General features: G+C 43.7%; 1 protein-coding gene across 3 annotated transcripts in view; it reads right to left on the bottom strand.

The window, feature by feature from the left end:
* Positions 1-24,465, bottom strand: part of NMD3 (NMD3 ribosome export adaptor) — a 93,671-nt gene that overhangs the window by 7,881 nt on the left and 61,325 nt on the right. For all 3 annotated transcript variants that reach the window (XM_068279282.1, XM_068279283.1, XM_068279284.1), the window contains 4 exons: positions 24,220-24,365; positions 19,799-19,911; positions 14,251-14,323; positions 7,152-7,258 (listed from right to left, as the gene is read on the bottom strand). In XM_068279282.1, coding sequence (XP_068135383.1) covers positions 7,152-7,258; positions 14,251-14,323; positions 19,799-19,911; positions 24,220-24,365 — 439 coding nt within the window. The remainder of the gene's footprint in view (positions 1-7,151; positions 7,259-14,250; positions 14,324-19,798; positions 19,912-24,219; positions 24,366-24,465) is intronic.

Genomic DNA, 24,465 nt, shown 5'->3' with positions numbered 1-24,465 from the left:
CACAAGGGGTCTGGAGGGGAGGGGGGGTGGCGCGACGTGGCACGGCGGGTAGGCGGCGATCGGATGTTACACGCAGCTAGCAAAGTGCAAGTTGCATGTAACAAAAAAAAAAAAAATTATGCAAATCGGCCCAGCAGGGCCAGAGCAATCCTCCGCGGCGGCTTACCCCGGAGCTAAGCTCGGGATAACCGGCTAGGAGGTTAAGCCTCTGTTTGGCCATAACCTCTAAACAAGCATGCAGATCAGACGTTTCTGGCTTAAAGGGAACCTAAACTGAGAAGGATATGGACTTTTCCTTTTAAAAAATAATACCAGTTGCCTGACTCTCCTACTGATCCTCTGCCTCTAATATGATTAGCCATAGACCCTGAACAAGCATGCAGATCAGGTGCTCTGACTGAATTCAGACTGGATTAGCTGCATGCTTGTTTCAGGTGTAATTCAGCCATTGCTGCAGCCAGAGAGTTCAGGACTGCAAAGCAACTGGTATTGTTTAAAAGGAAACATCTATATCCCTCTCAGTTAAAGGAGAACTGTAGTGAGAAGTATATGGAGGCTGCCATATTGATTTCCTTTTAAGCAATACCAGTTGCCTAGCAGCCCTCCTGAGCTATCTGCCTGTAGAATAACACCAGACACCAGCATGCAGCTAATCTTGTCAGATCTGACAAAAATGTCAGAAACACCCGATCTGCTGCATGCTTGTTCAGGGTCTAGGGCTAAAAGTATTAGAGGCAGAGGATCAGCAGGGCTGCCAGGCAACTGGTATTGCTTAAAAGAAAATAAATATGGCAGCCTCCACATACCTCTCACTACAGTTCTCCTTTAACCCTCTGGGCGATACAATTACATCGCCCATGAGGAGGCGCAGCACTTTTTTTTTAATTTTTTATTTTTTAAATCATGTAGCGAGCCCTGGGCTCGCTACATGATAGCCGCTGCGCAGCGGCATACCCCCACCCACTGCCTTCGGCGATCAGAGTAAGCAGGAAATCCCGTTCAGAACGGGATTTCCTGCTGGGCTTCCCCGGTCACCATGGCGACCGGGCGGGATACGTCCTGACGTCAGAGGGAGTCCCGATCCACCCCTCAGCGCTGCCTGGCACTGATTGGCCAAGCTGCACAAGGGGTCAGGGAGGGGTGTGGGGCTGCGGGCACGGCGGGTAGCGGCGGATCGGCGGCAAGCAGAAGTTACACGCAGCTAGCACGTGTAACAAAAAAAAAAAAAAAAATTATGCAAATCGGCCCACCAGGGCCTGAGAACTCCTCCTGCGCGACATACCCCGAGCTCAGCTTGGGATTATCGCCCAGGAGGTTAAGGGTTCCCTTTAAAGGTCTTAAGAGCCCAAATAAAAAAAATGTTCTGTACCTGTGCCCTTCGGGAAGTTCCGCTGGGTACCCACTGCTTCATTCCCCTTCCAGGCCGGATCCCGACTCCACAGCCCAGGTCGGGCTCTCCTGCCTCCTCAAAAATGGCCACCGGAGGTTGCTGCGATTGCGCAGTCCGCACGCTCTAGGGCCTCCCCCCCCCCAATACACGCTACAGGAGACAGCCTGTAGCGTGGATCGGGGAGGGAGGCCCTAGAGCTGCACAGCCGCACTCGCGTTTGTCCAGACTGCGCAGCCGCAGCAACCTCCGGTGGCCATTTTTGAGGAGGCAGGAGAGCCTGACCCGGGCTGTGGGGTCGGGATCCGGCCTGGAGCAGCGGGGACCCGGCAGAACTGCACGGAGGACGCGGATGGCGTCCTCCGTGCCTTCAAAAATCATTCAGGTACAGAACTTTTTTTTTTTTTTTTTTTTTATTTAGGCTTGTAAGTCCTTTAAGTCTGACTGGATTAGCCACATGCTTATTTTAGGTGTGTGATGCAACTGGTATTGTTTCAAAGGAAATGAATATGGCAGCTTCCGTATCCCTCTGAGTTCAGGTGTACTTTAAAGGGATACTGGCCCTCCTTTACACAGTGGGCTAAAGTCAAGTTTACTAACCAGGAGATTTTAGGTTAAACTGCATACAGAAAACAATTGTGCCAACTTATCAGCCAGTGAAAGTATGTCATAAAAAGGAGTACCCCTCACATTTCTGTAAAAACGTTATTATGCCATCAAGACAAAATCACAGAGCATGCACAGCTTGTTGTTGTTTCCTTTGACTACTCCCCAATGGGTGGACAGATTAAGTGCTCTTATCAGAGAAATTGCAATATCCTCCCCCAGAATCCACTTCTGAAGGAGAATATTGGTCAAAAACCTTTGGTGGTGCTTAAAAGAGCCCCCACAATAGGGAATAAGGTGGTGCACAGTGCTTATATCGCAGTAATCCATGTCGCACATGGAGGAGTGATCTAGCAGAGGGCAACCACTTCTGTGGACACTGACTGCAGCCTGATCATACTGGTACCAACTACCAAGTTGGTCCACTACAACATCAAGTGTCTGCCTCGCTCACCTCAAGGAGCAGGTATATATCTTATATGCCATCTGTGCCATCTGGTGTCCTTGTCAGTGTTTTTATGTTGCACCAGAATGCTAAAGGTTACCCAGCATGCTCATGGCAAACAAGAACTCCTGGGAGCGTGCTAAAAGGACCAAAACCCTCCTACTAAAGAAGCCATGTAAAACAGAGATGTATCTTTAAAACAGAAGGCATTTGTGATTATTCAGGTTGGAGTGAACATATGAGGTGTCCCACAAAGCATCACTGCTGAATATGCAAATCTTCCCTTTGTTGTCCCTGAAAGCTAAACACACCTCCAGATCTGCTGGCATGCAATGATGTGGCAGTTTTACAGAGCCACACCAATCCAACATGCAAACAGACCGTTTCAGACTGGTTGGTCCTCCTCAGTGCATGGCATGGATTAATATGGCTCTGAGGTATGACTTGAAAAACCCAGAGTTACAGATTGCTCAGGAAGCTCATGGTGAACCAGAACTCCTAGGAGTGTGTAAGGGGCTAAAAAGTTGTATAGGGAGCAGATGTTGCCTAATTAAGATTCTTGCCAGGTATGTTGCCTAGTCATATTGTTTGTGAGTGCATGCTGCCCATCTATGTTGTTTAAAGAGACACTGAAGTGAATAAAATTTGCCCTTTTTACCTTATTATTCGCTTTAGTAGTCTCAGCACAAGTAAACCGCCGCATCCCCACCGCAAAACGAGGGGTTTAGACCCCCCAAATCCCTGTGCAAACATCCACGACCAACTTGGTCTTGGATTTTGCTGCGCTGAGAGGCAGAGCTTTCTGCTCTAGCTCTGCCTCTCCTGCCGTCAACCGACGCACAGATCTCCGCCTCTCCCCGCCCCTCTCCATTAAGGAAGACAGAGGGGCGGGGAGAGGCAGCGATCCGCCGCGATTGACATCAGGAGAGGCAGAGCTGAAGCTGAAAGCTCTGCCTCTGAGGAAATGCCGGCCGGATTGCCCCCCAGGGATTTGGGGGGTCTAAAGTGCTCCTTTTGCGGTGGGAACGCAGCGGTTTACTCCTGCTGAGAGTACTGAAGCAAAATCAAAAGGTAAAAATCGCAATTTTTTTTCGCTTCAGTCTCTTTAAGTGGTACATGATACCCAAGATATGTTAAAGGGTACATGCCACACCCACTTTCTGCAGCAGCATGCTACGTGCACTGTACAATTGCTCTACTACTGGTGTTCAGAGGCATCCTGGATTTTCTGGGATCCCTGACAGGATTAGTCATCTACAAATGTATGTATCTGGGAAAGTGTAGAGTGGTGGTTCACTAGGAAAATAGCATTAAACCCTTTCAAGTTTTAAACATGGAAGTGTCCTCATTCTATGTAAAAAAAAAGTACAACAGTCACTTTAAAGCTAACCTGAAGTATCTTTCAGAAAAAGACCTTGGTATTATAGCTGCATATGCTGGCTGTAATCTACTGAGCCCTGCCAGGTACCCCCTTGTTGGCTCATCAAGCAGTACCTCTCCCCCAATTCATAAGCCAAATACAGGGACTATGTCAGGGATGAGTCGGATTCTCAGGCAACCCACTGGAGCTCTGCAGAGTCCCAATTTAGTTCTTGCGGTATATGCTTAGAGTCCTTTGAGTATAGACAGACTTATTTACCATTTTGTTAACTTGCACAGCAAGTGATATCCTACAACTGGTTAACACAATGTGTGCTGTAGTGCATTTGGTAATGGTTCAAAATGCCATCAAAATAAAGTACACGGAGCTTAAAGGGACCCTGAGCAGAGGGTTAATTAAAATATGGACTTACCTTGGGCTTCCTCCAGCCCCTCTGTAGCCCGCGAGGTCCCCCAGCATCCTCTTGGTCCCTTCCGTGGTTCCGCTGGCAGCTCCAGTAATCCGGGGACCTCAGCTGAAGTCGTGCGTGAGTGCCTCCAGTGTGTCACCACCCCAGTTACCGTAAGCATCCTGCGTGGTTCTCTAAAGACTGAACCGCGCATGTGCAAGCCGCTTACGTCAACCAGCATGATGACGCGCCGGAGAGCACACGCGCTACTTCAGCTGAAGTTGCTGGATTACCGGAGCCGTAAGCGGGACCATGGAAGGGACCAAGAGGATGCAGGAGGACCTTGCAGTCTATGGGGGGCTGGAGGAAGCCCCAGGCAAGTCCAGATTTTTAATTAACCCCTCTGTTTAGGGTCCCTTTAAAATATAAATATCAGTTTACACCAAAAGGAAGGGAAAATATGTTAATACAGTACATCATTTCCTTGCATTGTGCTCCCTCTCCTCACTCTATCAAACTATTTAATCCATTCAAACAACAACACACAACAGAGCCTTATTTCTCCATTTCTTATATCTATTTGCTCTATTTCAAAGTGTAAACAATGTTACTAACATGAGCTTAGAAAGGTCAGAAGACAACACATGGGGACTAATTAGGGACCAGTATTTTGGGATGGACAGAGCTACTTGATGCCTTGCACCTTACCTCCTTCACTCAGATTTATTCATTAAAAAGAATAAATACCACAAATGCTTGAAGGACAACTGAAGCGAGAGGGATTTGGAGCCTGCCATATTTATTTATTTCTAAGTAATGCCAATTGTCTGGCTGACCTACTAATCCTCTGTCTAAAATACTTTTAGCCATAGACCCTGAACAAGCATATGCAGGATCTGACAAGATTTGCTGCATGCTTGTTACTGGTGTTAAGACAATACTGCAGCCAAATGGATCAGCAGGGCTGCCAGGCAACTGGTATTGTTACGAGTAAATAAATATGGCAGCCTCCATATACTTTTCACTACAGCTGTCCTTTAAAGAGTAACTGTCAGGCATAAAATAAATTCTTTATTTGTATCTGGTAAACAAGTAATAAGGATGCTAACCAGGCAATCCAAAAGTTAAAAATCACTTATTTTTCTGCTCCATAAATCATTCCTTAGTTTCCCTGGCTCTTATTTGGTACATCTGCCACACAAAGGAATTTGCAGGGCATGCTGGGTTATCATTTTATCTTCTTTACTTTCCCCTCAGACTTAATGATTGGCTGAAGCCTCTTTCTCTCCTGTTTTCCCCTCCCACACCTCTGTTCCTCTCCGATTGGCTAATATTTCTCAATGCACTTCAGTGTTCTCCCCAGAAAGTTTTTCCAGCTGGGTGTCATGAAAAAGTAGCCGGGTAGGGCGAGATGAGAGAATGCAGGGCCAGCGCTTCTCTGCACAACTCTGCTTACAACAGAGGAGGAGGGCAGCAGATGACGACAGCCAGGTGCTCACCAAAACTAGCCGAGGGAGAACACTGCACTTTCTACTACAGAGCTGGGTGGAAGTGTCTGAAGACTGTGAGGGGGCAGCAATGAAATCATGTCAGGATTGGCTTCAAGATAGACACAGACAAAATGGAAAATCCTAAACGATTTTATTTATTTATTTATTTTTTTACTATAGAAACATCACTTAAAGTGGACCCAAATTAAAAATACAAGATTTCAGAAATAAAATCTATTTTCTAAATTATAATAATAAATAGCAGCGTTTTTTCGGCTGCATGATGACAAATATAAAATATTTTATATTTATTGGAGGAACCCCTCCCTTCCTTTCATATTGCCTGGAAAGAATCCGGCTAACTGGTTTAGTAGATGGTCTCCAGCAAAGGAGGAATTGCTAATGGCTGCCACCTGTATAACCCTAGTAATGAAAAGAGAAGGGTGAAAAGTATGCACTGAAATGTTCATAGGCTTTATCTTTGTATGTGTCAGAGTGGTGCAACTAAATATTTTGAAGTAAAAAAAATGTTTGGTTTGGGTCCGCTTTAAATCAAAATGTAGACAGTGCAATAAATGTGTTATATAAGTATATAAATACTTGCTCTACTTCTATATGTGATTTTTTTTTATTTATTTTTTTTTAGATAGTATGGCTGACAGCTCCACTTTAAATAGACACCCCTGGCTCAAATAAAAATATTAATAGACCTGACACAAAAAGTAGAGCAATCCGTTATACAAAGTTCTATACAATACATTAAAAAAAAGAACTAAACTCTTGCACAGCACACAGTGAAAAAGTTTACCAAAAGTGAAAAAAAAGAAAAAGAAAAAAAGGCTCCAATACTCACCAAAGTTGAGGGAAGTCTCTGGATAATCCAGATGCTTCCCCCTCACTTTCCCCCCCAAACTCCGTCGACAGAGCTAGGCCACACTGCGCAGGTGGCTTGTGTCTGCTAGCACAAAGCCGGATAGACTAGCCATTTTCACAGAGCCCAAGCCGTGGCTGCGTGATACTGTGTAGACGCAAGCTGTCTTGCACCTGTGCAGTGCAGCCACGCTCGTTCTCATATGGGAGCCTGGCCGTATGCTTCGGGAATTGCACTTCTGGAAAGTCTTTATTCCAAATACAGTTGCCGAAGAACTCCACTGCTCTCTGTTCTGTGGTTGTTTAACCAGATCAAAGTCTCTAAATAGTTCTCCTGAGCAACTGTGATTAGACTGCAGGAGCTCTGCCTGGGCAGCTGTACCCATACAGTAAACACTGAGGCTTAACCCTTTCGGTACTCCCTGCAAAGTGAAACCAAATTGAAAACTTCATATTTTTTTGTAATTCCATAAACTGTAATGAACACTTTTTTCTATCCATGCTGTAGCTAATCTTTTACAGCCGAGAGGAAACCAAGTTCAGATCCACTTTAAATGCAAAAATGAATACTAGGCAATAAATACCTTTCATCATCTGTGTCCATTCCTTCTCTGTCTCTCTCCATCTCTTTAAGCTTCCAGTTTCTCCTCTTCTGCCTCCTAGCACGATCATAGCTCTTCTTAATTAGCACCTGTATGAATAAGAAAGTGAGGCAAGGAAACTTACAGGAATGCAGTCAGGCCTCTAGCACAATAGGACGTTGCGTTTTTATGCAACGTTAAGGTCGAAATGATAATTACAACGCAAAGCCCCAAAAAAGTCGCAACGCAAATTAATGCCCCGTTATCGTCCCATACAGTATAGCATACGGGCAACGAAAAGTATGGTTCCAAGTCATTACTGAGCATGTGCAAACAGTCTAACGCAACCTGAATTATCGCAAATTCTTTCTGTTTTAGGAAAGCAAACTTTTGTTTTTCTTAACATCTTAGTAAGGGGGCTTTTAGGACCATTGTAGTCCCTTACACGCTCCAATGAGTTCTGGGTCACCATGAGCTTGCTGGTTAGTCTGTGCCTCGCAGCTTATATGTATAACACACAGCATGCAGCACTTTCTAATAACGTTACACACAAATGCAACGTGTGCACTGTGAATGTCGCACAGACTTAATATTGCTGTGCATTAGCCTGCGCTAAAACATTTTCTAACGTGCGACTTTAACGTCGCACTGTGAAAGAGGCCTTAGAGCAGAAGGCCAATCATGGTATATTTGCTAAATAACACAGGGGCCCAAATGTCTAAAACATGTTATTTCACTATGGATTTAAACCTCAAACCGAGGAAAAAATATATTTTGTCCTGGATAGTGTTAGAACCGCTCAGACTTTTACTGCCGTCTTTGTCCCATTACCATCTAAACACGGCGATAGACCAGACGTGATGGTTTTTCACCCCTGGGTAATGCTGCCACATGTCAAACCTGGTGCACGGTGTTACCAGATGCTTTTATTTGGCTGCATGTAACTACAGCTGACTGGAGCTTGTTACTGGCAGACCTGGAGTTCAGCCGTCCGTGGGGAGGGGGGGGGAGGGGGGTGAGGAGAGAGAGAGACCTAACACTTTCACAGCAACAAAACTACAAACTAATTCTGACTTTAACAAAAAATGCATTATGAAGAGCAGCTTTACTCATGGATTATACATACAGATAGATAGGAGTGTGTGGGTGTGTGGGTGGTGTGTGTAAAACACTGAAAAAAGTGAAAGGGGTCTGAATACTTTTCTAAGGACACTGTATGAAGTTTCCCATAGGGTCCTCCTGGAATTGAGAAAATGAGTATCACTCGTATCAGTGATATGCTTAACCACTTAAGGACTGCAGTCATAAAACCCCTTAAGGACCAGAGCCTTTTTTTCCATTCGGACCACTGCAGCTTTCACGGTTTATTGCTCAGTCATACAACCTACCACCTAAATGAATTCTACCTCCTTTTCTTGTCACTAATACAGCTTTCTTTCGGTGCTATTTGATTGCTGCTGCGAGTTTTAGTTTTTATTATATTCATCAAAAAAGACATGAATTTTGTCAAAAAAATGACTTTTTTAACTTTCTGTGCTGACATTTTTCAAATAAAGTAAAATTTCCTATACATTTGAGCGCGAAAGTTATTCTGCTACATGTCTTTGATAAAAAAAACCCCATTCAGTGTATATTTATTGGATTGGGTAAAAGTTATAGCGTTTACAAACTATGGTGCCAAAAGTGAATTTTCCCATTTTCAAGCATCTCTGACTTTTCTGCGCACCTGTCAGGTTTCATGAGGGGCTAAAATTCCAGGATAGTACAAATCCCCCCCAAATGACCCCATTTTGGAAAGAAGACATCCCAAAGTATTCAGTGAGAGGCAAGATTTTATTTTTTGTCACAAGTTAGCGGAAAATGACACTTTGTAACAAAAAAAAAACAAAAAAAAAGTTTCCATTTCTTCTAACTTGCGTCAAAAAAAAATGAAATCTGCCACGGACTCACTATGCTACTCTCTGAATACCTTGAAGTGTCTACTTTCCAAAATGGGGTCATTTGTGGGGTGTGTTCACTGTCCTGGCATTTTGGGGGGTGCCTAATTGTAAGCACCCCTGTAAAGCCTAAAGATGCTCATTGGACTTTGGGCCCCTTAGCGCAGTTAGGCTGCAAAAAAGTGCCACACATGTGGTATTGCCGTACTCAGGAGAAGTAGTATAATGTGTTTTGGGGTGTATTTTTACACATACCCATGCTGGGTGGGAGAAATATCTCCGTAAATGACAATTGTTTTCTTTTTTTAACACACAATTGTCAATTTATAGAGATATTTCTCCCACTCAGCATGGGTATGTGGAAAAATACACCCCAAAACACATTATACTACTTCTCCTGAGTACGGCGATACCACATGTGTGGCACTTTTTTGCACCCTAACTGCGCTAAGGGGCCCAAAGTCCAATGAGTACCTTTAGGATTTCACAGGTCATTTTGAGAAATTTCGTTTCAAGACTGCTCCTCACGGTTTAGGGCCCCTAAAATGCCAGGACAGTATAGGAATCCCACAAATTACCCCATTTTAGAAAGAAGACACCCCAAGGTATTCCATTAGGAGGATGGTGAGTTCATAGAAGATTTTTTTTTTTTGGTCACAAGTTAGCGGAAATTGATTTTAATTGTTTTTTTTTCACAAAGTGTCATTTCCTGCTAACTTGTGACAAAAATAAAATCTTCTATGAACTCACCATACTCCTAACGGAATACCTTGGGGTGTCTTCTTTCTAAAATGGGGTCATTTGTGGGGTTCCTATACTGCCCTGGCATTTTAGGGGCCCTAAACCGTGAGGAGTAGTCTTGAAACCAAATGTCGCAAAATGACCTGTGAAATCCTAAAGGTACTCATTGGACTTTGGGCCCCTTAGCGCACTTAGGGTGCAAGAAAGTGCCACACATGTGGTACCGCCGTACTCAGGAGAAGTAGTATAATGTGTTTTGGGGTGTATTTTTACACATACAGATGCTAGGTGGGAGAAATATCTCTGTAAATGACAATTATTTGATTTTTTTTACACACAATTGTCCATTTACAGAGAGATTTCTCCCACCCAGCATGGGTATGTATAAAAATACACCTCAAAACACATTATACTACTTCTTCTGAGTACGGCGATACTACATGTGTGACACTTTTTTGCAGCCTAGGTGCGCTAAGGGGCCTAACGTCCTATTCACAGGTCATTTTGAGGCATTTGGATTCTAGACTACTCCTCACGGTTTAGGGCCCCTAAAATGCCAGGGCAGTATAGGAACCCCACAAGTGACCCCATTTTAGAATGAAGACACCCCAAGGTATTCCGTTAGGGGTATGGTGAGTTCATAGAAGATTTTTTTTTTGTCACAAGTTAGCGGAAAATGACACTTTGTGAAAAAAAAAAAACAATACATATCAATTTCCGCTAACTTGTGACAAAAAATAAAATCTTCTATGAACTCACCATACTCCTAACGGAATACCTTGGGGTGTCTTCTTTCTAGAATGGGGTCATTTGTGGGGTTCCAATACTGCCCTGGCATTTTAGGGGCCCTAAATCGTGAGTAGTCGTCTTGAACCCAAATGTCTCAAAATGACCTGTGAAATCCTAAAGGTACTCATTGGACTTTGGGCCCCTTAGCACAGTTAGGCTGCAAAAAAGTGTCACACATGTGGTATCGCCGTACTCAGAAGAAGTAGTATAATGTGTTTTGTGGTGTATTTTTACATATAACCATGCTGGGTGGGAGAAATATCTCTGTAAATGACACATTTTTGATTTTTTTTACACACAATTGTCCATTTACAGAGAGATTTCTCCCACCCAGCATGGGTATGTGTAAAAATACACCACAAAACACATTATACTACTTCTCCTGAGTATGGCGATACTACATGTGTGACACTTTTTTGCAGCCTAGGTGCGCTAAGGGGCCTAACGTCCTATTCACAGGTCATTTTGAGGCATTTGTTTTCTAGACTACTCCCCACGGTTTAGGGCCCCTAAAATGCCAGGGCAGTATAGGAACCCCACAAGTGACCCCATTTTAGAAAGACGACACCCCAAGGTATTCCGTTAGGGGTATGGTGAGTTCATAGAAGATTTTATTTTTTGTCACAAGTTAGTGAAAAATGACACTTTGTGAAAAAAACAATAAAAATCCAATTTCCGCTAACTTTTGACAAAAAATAAAATCTTCTATGAACTCATCATACACCTAACAGAATACCTTGGGGTGTCTTCTTTCTAAAATGGGGTCACTTGTGGGGTTCCTATACTGCCCTGGCATTTTACGGGCCCAAAACTGTGAGTAGTCTGGAAACCAAATTTCTCAAAATGACTGTTCAGGGGTATAAGCATCTGCAAATTTTGATGACAGGTGGTCTATGAGAGGGCAAATTTTGTGGAAACGGTCATAAGCAGGGTGGCCTCTTAGATGACAGGATGTATTGGGCCTGATCTGATGGATAGGAGTGCTAGGGGGGTGACAGGAGGTGATTGATGGGTGTCTCAGGGGGCGGTTAGAGGGAAAAATAGATGCAATCAATGCACTGGGGAGGTGATCGGAAGGGGGTCTGAGGGGGATCTGAGGGTTTGGCCGAGTGATCAGGAGCCCACACGGGGCAAATTAGGGCCTGATCTGATGGGTAGGTGTGCTAGGGGGTGACAGGAGGTGATTTATGGGTGTCTCAAGGTGTGATTAGAGGGGGGAAATAGATGCAAGCAATGCACTAGCGAGGTGATCAGGGCTGGGGTCTGAGGGCGTTCTGAGGTGTGGGCGGGTGATTGGGTGCCCGCAAGGGGCAGATTAGGGTCTAATCTGATGGGTAACAGTGACAGGTGGTGATAGGGGGTGATTGATGGGTAATTAGTGGGTGTTTAGAGGAGAGAATAGATGTAAACGATGGATTTGGGAGGTGATCTGATGTCGGATCTGCAGGCGATCTATTGGTGTGGGTGGGTGATCAGATTGCCCGCAAGGGGCAGGTTAGGGGCTGATTGATGGGTGGCAGTGACAGGGGGTGATTGATGGGTGGCAGTGACAGGGGGTGATTGACAGGTGATCAGTGGGTTATTACAGGGAAGAACGGATGTAAATAATGCACTGGCGAATCGATAAGGGGGGGGGGGGTTGAGGGCAATTGAGTGTGTGGGCGGGCGATTGGGTGCCCGCAAGGGTCTAATCTGATGGGTAACAGTGACAGGTGGTGATAGGGGGTGATTGATGGGTGATTGATGGGTAATTAGTGGGTGTTTAGAGGAGAGAATAGATGTAAACGATGGATTTGGGAGGTGATCTGATGTCGGATCTGCGGGCGATCTATTGGTGTGGGTGGGTGATCAGATTGCCCGCAAGGGGCAGGTTAGGGGCTGATTGATGGGTGGCAGTGACAGGGGGTGATTGATGGGTGGCAGTGACAGGGGGTGATTGACAGGTGATCAGTGGGTTATTACAGGGAAGAACGGATGTAAATAATGCACTGGCGAATCGATAAGGGGGGGGGTTGAGGGCAATCTGAGTGTGTGGGCGGGCGATTGGGTGCCCGCAAGGGTCTAATCTGATGGGTAACAGTGACAGGTGGTGATAGGGGGTGATTGATGGGTGATTGATGGGTAATTAGTGGGTGTTTAGAGGAGAGAATAGATGTAAACGATGGATTTGGGAGGTGATCTGATGTCGGATCTGCGGGCGATCTATTGGTGTGGGTGAGTGATCAGATTGCCCGCAAGGGGCAGGTTAGGGGCTGATTGATGGGTGGCAGTGACAGGGGGTGATTGATGGGTGGCAGTGACAGGGGGTGATTGACAGGTGATCAGTGGGTTATTACAGGGAAGAACGGATGTAAATAATGCACTGGCGAATCGATAAGGGGGGGGGGGGGGTTTGAGGGCAATCTGAGTGTGTGGGCGGGCGATTGGGTGCCCGCAAGGGTCTAATCTGATGGGTAACAGTGACAGGTGGTGATAGGGGGTGATTGATGGGTAATTAGTGGGTGTTTAGAGGAGAGAATAGATGTAAACGATGGATTTGGGAGGTGATCTGATGTCGGATCTGCGGGCGATCTATTGGTGTGGGTGGGTGATCAGATTGCCCGCAAGGGGCAGGTTAGGGGCTGATTGATGGGTGGCAGTGACAGGGGGTGATTGACGGGTGATTGACAGGTGATTGACAGGTGATTGACAGTTGATCAGGGGGGATAGATGAATACAGTACGCAGGGGGGGGAGGGTCTGGGGGGGTCTGGGGAGAATCTGAGGGGTGGGGGGGTGATCAGGAGGGAGCAGGGGGCAGTTTAGGGACTAAAAAAAAAAAATAGCGTTGACAGATAGTGACAGGGAGTGATTGATGGGTGATTAGGGGGGTGATTGTGTGCAAATGGTGGTCTGGGGGGTGGGCAGGGGGGGGTCTGAGGGGTACTGTGGGCGATCAGGGGGCAGGGGGGGGCAGATCAGTGTGTTTGGGTGCAGACTAGGGTGGCTGCAGCCTGCCCTGGTGGTCCCTCGGACACTGGGACCACCAGGGCAGGAGGCAGCCTGTATAATACACTTTGTATACATTACAAAGTGTATTATACACTTTGTAGCGGCGATCGCGGGGTTAACAACCCGCCGGCGCTTCCGATTGGCCGGCGGGTTGACGTCGCGGGTGGGCGGAGCCTATTGCCGGTGGATGCGCGCGCATCCCAGCGCGCGATCCCCGGCCAGAGAGTGCCCCAGGACCTGACGCCAATCTGCGTTACGTGGTCCTGGGGCTGCCACTTTGCCGCCGCCAATATGAAGTAGGCGGTCGGCAAGTGGTTAAAGTGGACCTGAACTCAGACCTTCCTTTCCTTGCTCTAAGATAAGCAACAGCATAAAAACCTTTAAAGCATTTCTTTGTTACAGTTGATACAAATCCTGCAATAAATCTGCAGTGTGTCAACTTCCTGCTTTCTGAGTTTACAAATTAAATGCTCTGCCCAGGCAGCCAGCTGACTCATCAGTGGGATTAAATTACAGTTGTCAGTCACAGATGAGGGGGGGGATTCGACAGGCTTTTCTTTCTGTCCTGTGCTAGAGTTCAGGTCCACTTTAAGCAACAAGTTTCCAAGTTTGGGGGCGCCTCCTATAGGATGGAATTTGACTTACCACGTCAGGAATGTGATGAGGATTCATCTTGTTAATAAACTCATCATTTAGGTTACAGTTTGCCAAATCGTACCTGAAAAAAAAAAAACAAAAACGAACAATTACAATAAAAAAACAGAACCTAGGAGACAGAATAAGACATAGGAAGAACCAAAATTGTATCCTGTGAAAATGTCTTTTGCTAAGCTTGGTGTTCTTTGCGAGTGGCAGAACAAAGCACATCATTAGGGAAAAGCAGAGCTGGGATGACTCGGAGGTGTGTGCAATTTAGCAGTACACCTACACACACTCACCAATGGGAACAATCTCTCCCAACACTCCAGATGATAAACTGATCAGGAAGAGAAGTGACAGCCAGCACTACGAGGCACACAGACTGTTCTAAAATAAAACACAGCATATGCCCTATGGAGCTTACTGAAGGTAAACAGCCATTTTACACAGCAGATCACATAACACTCGCTATATGCAGGGACAAAATTGGTTCTGAGCATAAAACAAAGCAATTAAAATCTTCAAACTGAGGACAATAAGAAATGACCATGAAGAATACTTCATCTGCATAAAGAGAATTTTTCATGGAGAATGAATTAACGCAGAACTGAAGTCATGTAAAGGAAGCCCTAAGCACTCAGTCTAGGAAAAAAAAAAATTCTTCACAGAAAGCAGCCTAGCATAAAGCAAAGCTACTATGTATAAAACCCTTCATTTTCAAATATGATTATTTTGATCTTGTTCATAGAAGTGTTTGGAAATGGGTGTACTGCAGTAAGAGCAGCACTGAGGCGCTCATCTCCCTGCTCTGGCGCAATGTCATGAGGAAAATGAAACTTGTGGTACTGCTCTATATTTCTGAGGACAACGGTTACTGTATGTTAAGAGCCCTGCACATGTATTATCGCAGCGCAACGTGGTCAAACTGATGCAGTGTGACTAGCAGTCATATCCATCTACAGTAGAGTCCCAGTTATCCAGAACTCAACTAACCAACAGTCTCAACCAACCCAGCACAAATTGCCAGCAGTACTCATAGTGGTGAAGGAAAACTCCATGGGCTGTTTGTGGGCTCTGCTGTGCCTAAAGAACATCCGGTGACATGTGACATGATGAGATAGACGTGTATTTACAGTGCCAAACACACAAATAACTATGCCGCTTTCCTTTCTTATTCTGCCTGAAAGAGTTAAAAATCAGGTATGCAAGTGACATTTTCTGTCCCAGTCGGGAATGGGTCGGACTAGAACGCAACGCTCACTGATAAGGAATTACGGCCATATAACACTTTCCTGGCAGAAAATGGCTTCTGGTTGAAGGAAAGAGATAAAAATGGTCAATAGTTCACAGATTTTAGCTCTGGCATACGTGAATTAATGTGTCATTAAGAAGAGGCCATGAAACAGTAAAACTTAAAAGTAAATTTAAATATAAAATAAAAAACTGTGTTAACCAAAAAAAGTCATTTTTAAAAGAAGGAGGATGGATACAATTGTTCTCATCACTTAATTTTCACCTCGGATGTCCTTTAGAGTTGCACAGCTCTACCAAGGATAACTGAGACTCTATACATCAATCTAAAACATATATCCATACATCTACACACAATTCAATAATCAATAAGCATTTCTAAAAATGAATAAATAAGTATACAAGGATGTCTATGATCTGGACAGCGTTTCTTAAAGAAGGTCCTATAAACTGACAGAGAGCTGAGCTGAACATTCTTTGCGACTTTGCTAAATTATTTCTGGCATTGTAATTCTGAATATTATACAATGGGCTGTCCCTGTGTTAAACTTAGCGCAACATCAGCTCAGCACGAGATTGAAAGGCAGAGATTGCTCACCTGTCATGCATGTGTCAAGGGAAGCAACCTTCTCTGTGTGACAGGTGAAGAGCAATTCTCAAAGGCACCCATGCCGAGCTGATGTCATCATTATTAACTCTGTGCTGGAAAAGTATGCTGCCTTTGTATTAACTGCAATAAAATCACTCAGCTAGTGTCACCCCTAAAGCCAGCTGATACTGCTGCTCCACAGAACACAGTCACCTGTACATTGATAATTCCCACCACACTACACCAATTCATCGCCTTTCTATTTGACAATTACTGTCTGTATGTTAAAAAGATGATAAATGCCCCCCACAGGGTCATCTTTCTGACTGAAGTATGATAAACATTTATTTACGATACAGACAGAAAAGGCTGTTGTAGTCTGACAGAAGTAGCTTATCAAAAGGTAATCAATAATAATAATGCTATAGACACTGATGATTGCAGAATCCGCTGTATGCAACAGGAATTCCATTGCTGTGTGTATTGAAAGCTAAGTAAACTCATATTAAAGGACAACTGAAGTTAGAGGGCTAGGGAGGATGCCATACAGTGGTGTTCAAAATTATTCAACCCCCACTGAAATTGAGTGTTTTGGTCAGTTTGACGTTGATTTTGATCATTTCAGTCATGTTTACAATTAAATCAAAGAGGCTCTTGTAAGTGAGACAAATATAACATAACATTTATAATGAAATAACCACAAATGTCTTTTCTGTGCTTACATCATCAGTTTTATTCAACCCCTTCATTCTTAGTAGAACATCCTTTTCCAGTTATAACAGCTTTTAAACGTGAACCATAGCTTGACACAAGTGTCTTGCAGCGATCTACGGGTATCTTAGCCCATTCTTCATGGGCAAAAGTCTCCAGTTTAGTCTTATTCTTAGGCTTGCACGCTGCAACTGCTTTCTTTAAGTCCCACCAGAGGTTCTCAATCGGATTTAAGTCTTGTGACTGCGATGGCCATTCCAAAATGTTCCAGCCTTTAATCTGCAACCATGCTCTAGTGGACTTGGAGGTATGCTTGGGATCATTGTCCTGCTGAAAGGTCCAATGTCTCCCAAGCCTCAGGTTTGTGATGGACTGCATCACATTTTCATCCAAGATCTCCTGGTACAGAAGAGAGTTCATGGTACCTTGCACACACTGAAGCTTCCCTGTACCTGCAGAAGCAAAACAGCCCCAAAGCATGATTGACCCCCGCCATGCTTCACAGTAGGCAAGGTGTTTTTTCTTCATAGGCCTTGTTCTTCCTCCTCCAAACATAGCGTTGATCCATGGGCCCAAACAGTTTTATTTATTTTATTTATAAAGCGCCAACATATCACGCAGTGCTGGACATTAGTTTAGGTTACAGACAATATTTAGGGGTGATATACAGCAAAATTACAATACAGGAATACAAGAAAGACCAGATCATGCAGCACAGTAGGAGTACAAGGTAATGCTTAGTCAGTCACTGGATGGGAGCATGGAGATAGCATGGGTTCACAGTAATGGAGGTGCATGATCAGGTAGGACACAAAAGGAGGAGGACCCTGCCCAAAGGCTTACAATCTAGAGGGAGAGGTAAGGACACAGAAGGTAGGGGACCAGTGTTCAGCTGTGGGTTTAGAGCACTTGTGATGGGTAGTAGGCCAGCGTGAAAAGGTGAGTTCTAAGTTTCATCAGTCTACAGAACACTATCCCAACACTTTTGTGGTTTGTCCACATGACTTTTGGCATACTGCAGTTGACTCTTATTCTTTGGAGACAGCAAGGAGGTGCGCCTGGGAGTTCTGGCATGGAGGCCTTCATTACGCAGTGTGCGCTTTATTGTCCGAGCTGAAACTTCAGTACCCGCAACTGACAAATCTTTTTTTCAGTTCCTCAGCAGTCACACAGGGACTTTTCTCCACTTTGCACTTCAGGTAGCGCACAGCAGTCAAAGTCAGCATCTTCTTTCTGCCACGACCAGGTAGCATTTCAACAGTGCCCTTTGCCTTGAATTTGCGAATGATGCTTCCTATGGTGTCTTTTGGTATGTTTAACATCTTTGCAATCTTCTTATAGCCATTGCCCTTCCGGTGAAGAGAAATCACCTCTTGTCTTCCTGGACCACTCTCTTGACTTCACCATGTTTGGAAACACACCAGTAAATGTCTAGAAGGAGCTGAGTATCAGTCATGTTAAATCTGAATTATTTTTATTCTAAATGTGTTTTAGTGGGAAAATAATAAAAATGTGGGAAAAATTATTTTTCAGTTTTCGGCCATTATAGTTTTTAAATAATGCATGCTACTGTAATTAAAACCCATGAAATGTATTTGCCCATTTGTCCCGGTTATAAAACCGTTTAAATTATGTCCCTATCACAATGTTTGGCGCCAATATTTTATTTGGATATAAAGGTGCATTTTTTTCAGTTTTGCATCCATCTCTAATTACAAGCCCATAGTTTATAAAGTAACAGTGTTATACCCTCTTGACATAAATATTTAAAAAAGTTCAGTCCCTAAGATAACTATTTATGTTTTTTTTTTTTTATTGTATTTTTTTTTTTTTTAATTACAAAACCAAAAAAAAATTGGGGAGTGTGGGAGGCAATGAGTTAATTTATTGTGTAAAACTAATGTATTTGTATATGTAAAATGCTTTAGGGTGTAGTTTTACTATTTGGCCACAAGATGGCCACAGTGAGTTTGTGTTTATGCGACCTGTAAGCGTACAGGAAGCACAACGAGGATGGGAAAATCATAATGATCGCGCTGTTTCTCATAGAAGTAGCAGATCATTGCGGGGGCTTAGATCAACGAACGGGAATGGATTTTCCCGTTCATTGATCTCCGGGCGAGCGGGCGACGGCGTGCACGAGCGGCGGGAGCGTGCGCACGAGCAGCAGGAGCGCGGACAGCAGCGGTAGCGCGAGAGGTACGGATTTCTTCTTCCCTTTTATTCTAAATGTGTTTTAATGGGAAAATAATAAAAAATGTGGGAAAAATTATTATTTTTCAGTTTTCGGCCATTATAGTTTTTAAATAATGCATGCTACTGTAATTAAAACCCATGAAATGTATTTGCCCATTTGTCCCGGTTATAAAACTGTTTAAATTATGTCCCTCTTACAATTTTTTTCAGTTTTGCATCCATCTCTAATTACAAGCCCATAGTTTATAAAGTAACAGTGTTATACCCTCTTGACATAAATATTTAAAAAGTTCAGTCCCTAAGATAACTATTTATGTTTTTTTTTTTTATTGTATTTTTTTTTTTTCCCGTTCATTGATCTCCGGGCGAGCGGGCGACGGCGTGCATGAGCGGCGGGAGCATGCGCACGAGCAGCAGGAGCACAGACAGCGGCGGCAGCGCGATTTCTCCTTCCCTTGGTTTTTTAGGGGGGGGGGGGGGGAGGGATGGAGAAATTCGTACCGTGGGGGGTAAAGTGGTTAATACTGTATTACAAAAACAATTGATGTCATTATAGTTGCATTTGGTTCTTTAAAAAGTCCTTGTAAGATTTCATTCTGATCACAATTACAAATGTACACTAAATTCTCTAAAACCCTTTACAGCATTGGGGGTTGAATAATTTTGAACACAACTGTATTTATTTCCTTTTAGGGCCCTTTTACATTACTGCTAGGTGGTCGTTTTGCATACTAAAAAAAACCTCATGCTGCTCGCACATTGCTACATTCCACAATCTTCATCTCCCCCCTTCGGAGCACCACTTACCCTTGTACCAGATCTCCCGGATTCAGCAGGTGCCCCAGGTGCGTGCGACAGTGGTATTGCTGGCTTGTATTCATCTCAGATGTTTTCTGAACCCAGACTTCAGCTAGAGTGTGCTGTGGAAAACAAGAATAAACCATTACCACTGAAAAGACTGAAAAGGTCAACCAATGTCGATGTGCAAGGCAGGATAGTATTAAACCATAAAAACTAGTTATTTATATTAACCAGATTTCTGAATCATGTGGAGAGGTAAAAAAAAAATTGAAATTTTCTGCAAAGAGCTCATGCGTACAATTCACCCAATGCAAGTACTATAATTGATCCAGGTAAATTCATGGTTAAAACAGAATGTAACCATAAATCCAGCTTTCAGAGATATAGTCTCTTCCTTTAACAGAGTCTCATCTGTAAAAATGCTCAATGAAGGAGACTGGCCTGACTGGAAGCTGGAGAACACTGGACAAGATAAGTTCCAGCAAAAATGAACTGGACTGAAATAGAAATTCTCTGCTATTAACATTTGTAGCCATCACCTGGATCATATCAGTGGCATTCCAGAAAGTTTCTAGGCACAGCAGCAGAAGGGAAGGGTTCATAATGAGCACCCCCTTACCTTAGTAAATTAGAGTGCCTAAGTTCGGTGACAATGGTAGTAGGTAGGAGTGCATATTAGAAATGCTCTTATACACAGATCAGATTTTGCAGGATTCATAACATGAAGTTGAGCCCAGCATTGGATACACATGGATTACCTGGACTGTGGGTAGGGTTGGGTTTGGGTGCCCACATTGATTCTAATTGGGTTACAAGTCACGCAATGGCTGCTGGGACCAGAATACTCACTTGCTGATTTTATTGCTACTTCTTAAATTTTAATGCCAGCAGACTCCTTCCTGCTCTGAAGCTGAGAAATGCTCATGAACACTAGTACATATCTTCAGGATCGTTCACATGTCCAACAAATCCGCCCAATTGTTGTCTGAGTTTAGCCTGTTGGACAACAATCAGGCATGTATACATGTGGCAAACCACTAGGCGAGTGACAGGCAGTTTGCCCAATCCATACGGTCCACTTTAAATACACCATTACATTTTTACACAACACTTTCATCATCTCTAGCTTTCAAACAACTGCATGCACACTCCTATACACACATACAATGCAGCGCCACTACTGTACATATGGCCCCAAAGTGGACTATGCAATGTGTCATTTTAACTTGCTTGATATAGACGAGCTCCAAACTTAAACAACATGATTGCTCCAACCGTAATTAACCACTTCGCGTCCCTGGGGATTTCCCCCTAAAAACCCCAAGCAATTTTCAACATTTCACACGCTTCCCATTCAATAGCCAATAACTTTATCAGCCCTTATCACACATAAATGATCTATACCTTGTTTTTTTTCCCACCAATGAGGCTTTCTTTGGGTGGTACATTTTGCTAAGAATTATTTTACTTTGCATGCATTTTAAAAGGAATAAGGAAAATAAATACTGAAAAAGTCATTATGCCGAACGGATTGGGTCCCGGCTTGATGACGTCATCAAGCCAGGACCCGATCCGTTCGGCATAATGACACAGGCAGCGGTGATGCACGGAGGGGAGGCTGATCGCACGCTGGAACGAGGTGAGGTATGTTGTTTTCATGCTAATCTAGCATTGCAGCATGGGGAAAGAAGGGGGGCGATTGCTCAATTAAAAGGGATCAAGCGGGGAGTGGGAGGATCGGACCACCGGGAGGGAATCCTTAGTTAGTGTAGTTAGAGGGAGGGGGGTAAATGAGCCCAGGCGCGTGCCAGCACGCACGCTGTGCTCATTAAAGTGAAGTGACTTATCACGTCGTGTGGCTTTCGTGAGCCACTTACAACGACGTAATTATACTGTAGTTAGGATGTGAACTGGTTAACCACAGGGAACCACAACATAAAGGGGGTAGCTTTAAAAAATGCACTTTGTGTCTCCCGTGCAGAAGCACCCGAAATGAAAAAATTAGAGAGACATTTCAGTCTAAAAGCACAGGAGAAAGCTTTTCAACACAGGGAAACCTGAACTGTAACAGCAAAGGTGTTATTTATGTAATTGAATGTGGCTGCACTAAACAGTATGTTGGCAGGACAAAAAGGAAATTGTTGGACAGGATATCTGAACATATCAAATATATACAGAAGAAAGATGAAAAGTACCCTCTGGGGAAAACACTTTAAACATTGTCAGAAAGGAAAATTGGGACTGCTAAGATTTTATGCAATTCAGAGTGTGTTGCCAAATTGGAGAGGAGGTGACTATCTTAAAGCCATGTCTAGACATGAATACTACTGGATCTTTACTTTGAACTCATTAGCCCCAACGGGCTTGAATCAAGGCATAGAGCTTTTTGCCTTTAATGAGTACATTTAATTGACGGAGGTGATAGGGGAGGAGTTGAGCAGCGGAGGGAGAATAAAATTGCAAACAATGGACAAATCACTAAGCCCTGACGAAGGAAGGTGTATCCTTTCGAAATGCGTTGGCGCAATTGGTGCAAACTGCATGTGACGTCACTGAGCAGTACATCCGGTTCACGGGGTCACTTCCCCGCAGCGAGATCTGCAACTACGGACTCTCCTGTAACGAGCTAGCGGCCGCAGCCATACAGGATTGAGCAAGTTACCGGAACCTAACCCTCCTCCTCTCACTGGTCAGAGCGGGACAATCTCGCCTGCCATATGGTAGCGTGAGTATATAAACTGTCATCCACTGAGGCAACATTGCTGCTAATTATTCAATTTTTATTGAAGAAGTTTTATGCTACGGTTTGGGAGCAATTGAATCAGTACACTATAACAACATATCCTTAAAGGCGAACTGAAGTAAGAGGTATACGGAGGCTGTCATATTTATTTCCTTTTAATCAATACCAGTTGCCTGGCAGCCCTGCTGGTCTATTTCTCTGCAGTAGTATCTGAATAACACCAGAAACAAGCATGCAGCTAGTCTTCTCAGATCTGCCTTTAAAGTCTGAAACACCTGATCTGCTGCATGCTTGTTCAGGGGCTATGGCTAATAGTATTAGAGGCACAGGATCAGCAGGGCTGCCAGGCAACTGGTATTGCTTAAAAGGAAATAAACATGGCAGCCTCCATATACCTCTCTTCAGTTCCCCTTTAAGCCATATTTCAGTGTCACGCTATTCTAAAGATATCTATTGAGAACCTGCTGAGGACTAACTGCGTACAAGCACTAACTGTGGAGTGTTTTATACATTTACATTTTTTACATATATTTTTTTTCTTTTTTTCGATGAAATGTACATTTTGAAGCTCATTAACTGTGTAATCAAGTTACCGATTAAGACACTTGGGATGGCCGTTTCGGGTGATCCAAAACGGGCTTATTTAAACCAGGGGTCTTACGCTTGGTCTGATGAATCATTGTGTGTTTTTGGGTGTTTTATCATACTTGTGTAATATTGTAAATACTTTGGTCACTATATATTAAATGGTTCAAGCTCTAATTCGCTCAGGTGCAAGAGTTTCTCTATTAATTGATTGATATAGCCACCCAGTGTCCCCGTACTGCAGCTAGAAATCTATGTCCCTGCACCATAGCTGGAAGAGGAGACCTAGAGGAGGAAACAGGATGTGCTTTCCAAAAATGTTACATGTCGCTGTTGTATTTATCCTATGTCTTCATGACTTCCTGTGTGGCCCAGAATAAGCCAGTAGATTTTTGCAGGTAATGACCCATATGCTACTGAACTCAATAGCATACGGGTCATCTCTTTTTAAGGAATAGATCAGGATAGCAATAATCAAGAACTAATTCGGCTGAATTCTCTCTGCCATAACTGAAAACATGCAAGCTTGTCTATATTTGTGCATATTTTCTGAAAAACCAGAGCACCAATGTTAATTGATGGGCTAGTGTACACTTGAATGTGTGTTTTTCCCAAACCGAACAAAAACTGAAAACAGTGCAACACTGTGTGCCTTTTCTCTAACAAGAACATTAGATGCTGTGAAAAAAGGGGGTGCAATTTCACACACACACACATACATGGTGTGCAAAAAGTGCATGCAGAAAACTGAGGACAAACATGTTCCCTGCCTCAACCTTTCCATAACAAGATGCAACCTAGCAAATGGCTGATACATAACAGAAAAGTGCCCTTTTAGTTTCTGTCCAGAGCAACACGAGTCTGTAAGACACATTGTAACTCCAAATCCATGTGTCCTCCTTCAGAACAGATACCAAATCTAATAGCCTAAGTAATTGAATTTAATTAAATGCAAGACCTGGACTGGGCTTCTGACCTACAGCCCGCACATGCCTGACATAAAAACATAGGCAAACCAGTTACATAGCCTTCTTGAACTTTCCATATGCAGTTAAGAGCTGTAAAAAGTGTGATAGGAGAAGACATAAGCAGGGCCTACCTTGCTTGATCTAATTCCAGCTCCGGCTCCTTGTTTCCGGTCTCTGACAACATCTACATCCATCACAATGAACTCTTCTAGTTGTTTTGGGTGAAACAAGCTGTTAAAAGAATTTCGCCAATATGTGTTCCCATCAACTTCAGCAACTGCAGGGGCAGAAGAGAGAAAACATCACTGATTTGTTGTCATACAAAAACCCACCATAAATAAAAAGGGACATTTTGAGTGTGCACATACTATTCTAAA

This window comes from Hyperolius riggenbachi, chromosome 4 (assembly GCF_040937935.1).
Source record: "Hyperolius riggenbachi isolate aHypRig1 chromosome 4, aHypRig1.pri, whole genome shotgun sequence".
NCBI classification, from domain to species: Eukaryota; Metazoa; Chordata; class Amphibia; order Anura; family Hyperoliidae; genus Hyperolius; species Hyperolius riggenbachi.
Note: the sequence above shows the minus strand (reverse complement) of the source record. Positions and strands in the feature narration are given on the sequence as shown.